The sequence below is a fragment of the Penaeus chinensis genome, chromosome 9 (genome assembly GCF_019202785.1).
Source record: "Penaeus chinensis breed Huanghai No. 1 chromosome 9, ASM1920278v2, whole genome shotgun sequence".
NCBI classification, from domain to species: domain Eukaryota; kingdom Metazoa; phylum Arthropoda; class Malacostraca; order Decapoda; family Penaeidae; genus Penaeus; species Penaeus chinensis.
Genome location: NC_061827.1, coordinates 35,172,768 through 35,175,267, shown reverse-complemented (window position 1 = coordinate 35,175,267; position 2,500 = coordinate 35,172,768). Strand labels below are relative to the sequence as shown.

Sequence of the window (2,500 nt, the reverse complement as noted above, 5' to 3'; positions counted from 1 at the left end):
GGTCGTGGCTGAGGGAGTCAATAAGCGAGGTTAATTTTCTCTCCTTCCTTATTTACCGAGTTTTGGGTTCATTCAGGATGTTATTGATCGATGTGTCTTCGGTGATAAGATTTCGTTTTCGTAGTTCATTGGTCTCAGGATAAAAAAGGAAAAATTCAAATGACGTGCGTGTGTTCCAGAATTCCAGATTTCTCGGCTGTCATTTTCCTATTAAATTTTTATCGCTGTGAATTATCGTGGTTTTAATCCTAATTTCTTATTTAATTGTTCGGATTTCGTAGGAAGACTTTTCATTATATGGGTTGGGTTGTAAGATGTAATTATAAGGGTTGTAGATAGGGCCTACTGTCAAATATCTTTTGATGAAGAATATCGTAGGAAAACTCGTGTACATTTTGTTATTTCTTGAATAGATTGACTTAAATTGGATAAACAAAGAGTTTGTTAAGAGGACTCCAAAAGATTGACAAAAGATTTATGCCAAATTTTCGAAATTCTTTTGTGAACGACTTCTCTTTCAGAAAGAAGTTCCTGAATTGTTCATGTATGTTAATGTATTAGAATGTATCTAATATTAATTTTGATTGACTTGGATATATTGCCTATCGGTGATTAGCTCCAGAACTGGCCACAGAGTGATAATCCCTGCCATAGGGATATTGGAAAGACTCTGATAATGGAATGACATTCCTTCTACAGTATTATGCAGAGTATCTAATAAACTATACATTAACACAATGAAGTGACTGTATTTAATGTAATGCGATGTCTTGTGACTAGTTTGACAGTAGTTCTGGTCTTGCGTGTGCAGTGTGGAATTCTCAATCTACCCATGGCAGGGTAGAGTGCATGACCGACATGCGGGAGTCTGTCCGATGCTCTCTTCTTCCATTAATAGAATGGGAAGGGGAGGCTTCTTTGATTTTCTGTGTGGGGGTTGGGGGGTAGCAGCTCCGAGGAGAGGGGGGTTGCAGGGGGCACAGCCACTTGCGTTAGACAATATAATGACCAGTTGGGCACTGTTTGAGAATTCCATCCTGGAAAAATAGTCAGTAGACATGACATAATGATACTGTAAACATGGCCACAGCCTTAACTAAATACATCGTGAAGTAATGTGTGAATACAAAAGGGACTAAAGTAAAAAATTCTTCATGATTTGTCATATGTTTGCCTTATCGAAGTACAACAGTACCCCTTTCTGCCCTGTTCATGCAAGAACTAGGCTACTTCAGTTTGTGTAGGTACTGAAGTGATACTTTCAATACTTTTACTTGTGTTTTTCCATTCTTTTCCATAAGTTGTTAGAGACATATACCAAAGTAACACTTGTAATTTGCTTACTGATTTTTTTTTACATGTAATTCTAAGTGTGCTTAGAGAAAGAAATTAAGGTCTCTTATTTAAGACTTTAGATATAGAAATGTGTGCAAATGACATGAGAAAGTGGATGATAAAGGGAAGATATTACTAATAACATTATGATATGAGACTTTAATGTAGGTGCTGAAAAAGACACATAAATTATTACTCTATTTTCCTTGTTACAATAAAATGGGGACTCTTATATATTTGTGGTTTGGTAGGTTTATCAAGCAGTGTGTTTGATATTCACTATTGAATCTTTTTATCCGATACGTATAAATTCGTAGTTTGAAATATTTTGATAGTTAAAGTAGAGGTGTTTAGTCTCATTTATTTATAATTTGAAATAATTGTTAGGCAGGATGTTTGCTGTTCATCATAAAAATTTATCAACTAAAAAGAGTTTGATAAATTTTTATGATTTTGATATTTTACATATTAAGAGTTTTGTATCAGCCTTAACAGATTCCTTTTATCTCTTTCAGACATGCTTTGATTGTGATGCAAAGAACCCAACATGGGCAACCGTAACATACGGAGTGTTCATTTGTATTGACTGCTCAGCTGTGCACCGCAGCTTAGGGGTGCATTTGACATTCGTTAAATCCACGCAATTAGACACCAACTGGACATGGATCCAGCTGCGAAGTATGCAGCTTGGAGGCAACTCCAATGCGGTAGGTTTATTTGCATTTGAGGAGAATGAAAATTTTATGATGATTATATGGTTATTGGTGGGTATTACCCAATTTTTTTAGGGCTGTAAAGTAGATATATTAAGCATGAGTGTTTTAGAGATTGATATGGTTTTTTGCTTTTTGTAGTATGTATGTATGTAAATAGTAAGTGGATAGTTTATGCTCATAAGATTTAGTTGTTATCATTAATGTGTTTTCTAAAGGTTTAATATGTAGGCTATATATAAAAGGAAACACTTATTTATGGAATGCTTCTATGATTAATCCCGTTCATCCGGTGTTTATTGTATAGTTCTAAATATATAATGATAAAGGAATGCAGAATAGAAAATAGTAATTCTGTACAGTACAGATGCACTTCCCCCAACTCCACAACACAAAATTTATTGAACAGTCAAAGTTGCCATGACTGGGCATGAAGGGAGTGTTTGATGGGG

General features: G+C 35.0%; 1 protein-coding gene across 4 annotated transcripts in view; it reads left to right on the top strand.

The window, feature by feature from the left end:
• The window catches only part of LOC125028881 (ADP-ribosylation factor GTPase-activating protein 2-like), a 26,331-nt gene that overhangs the window by 283 nt on the left and 23,548 nt on the right, over positions 1–2,500 (top strand). For all 4 annotated transcript variants that reach the window (XM_047618462.1, XM_047618461.1, XM_047618460.1 and 1 more), the window contains exon 2: positions 1,851–2,042. In XM_047618462.1, coding sequence (XP_047474418.1) covers positions 1,851–2,042 — 192 coding nt within the window. The remainder of the gene's footprint in view (positions 1–1,850; positions 2,043–2,500) is intronic.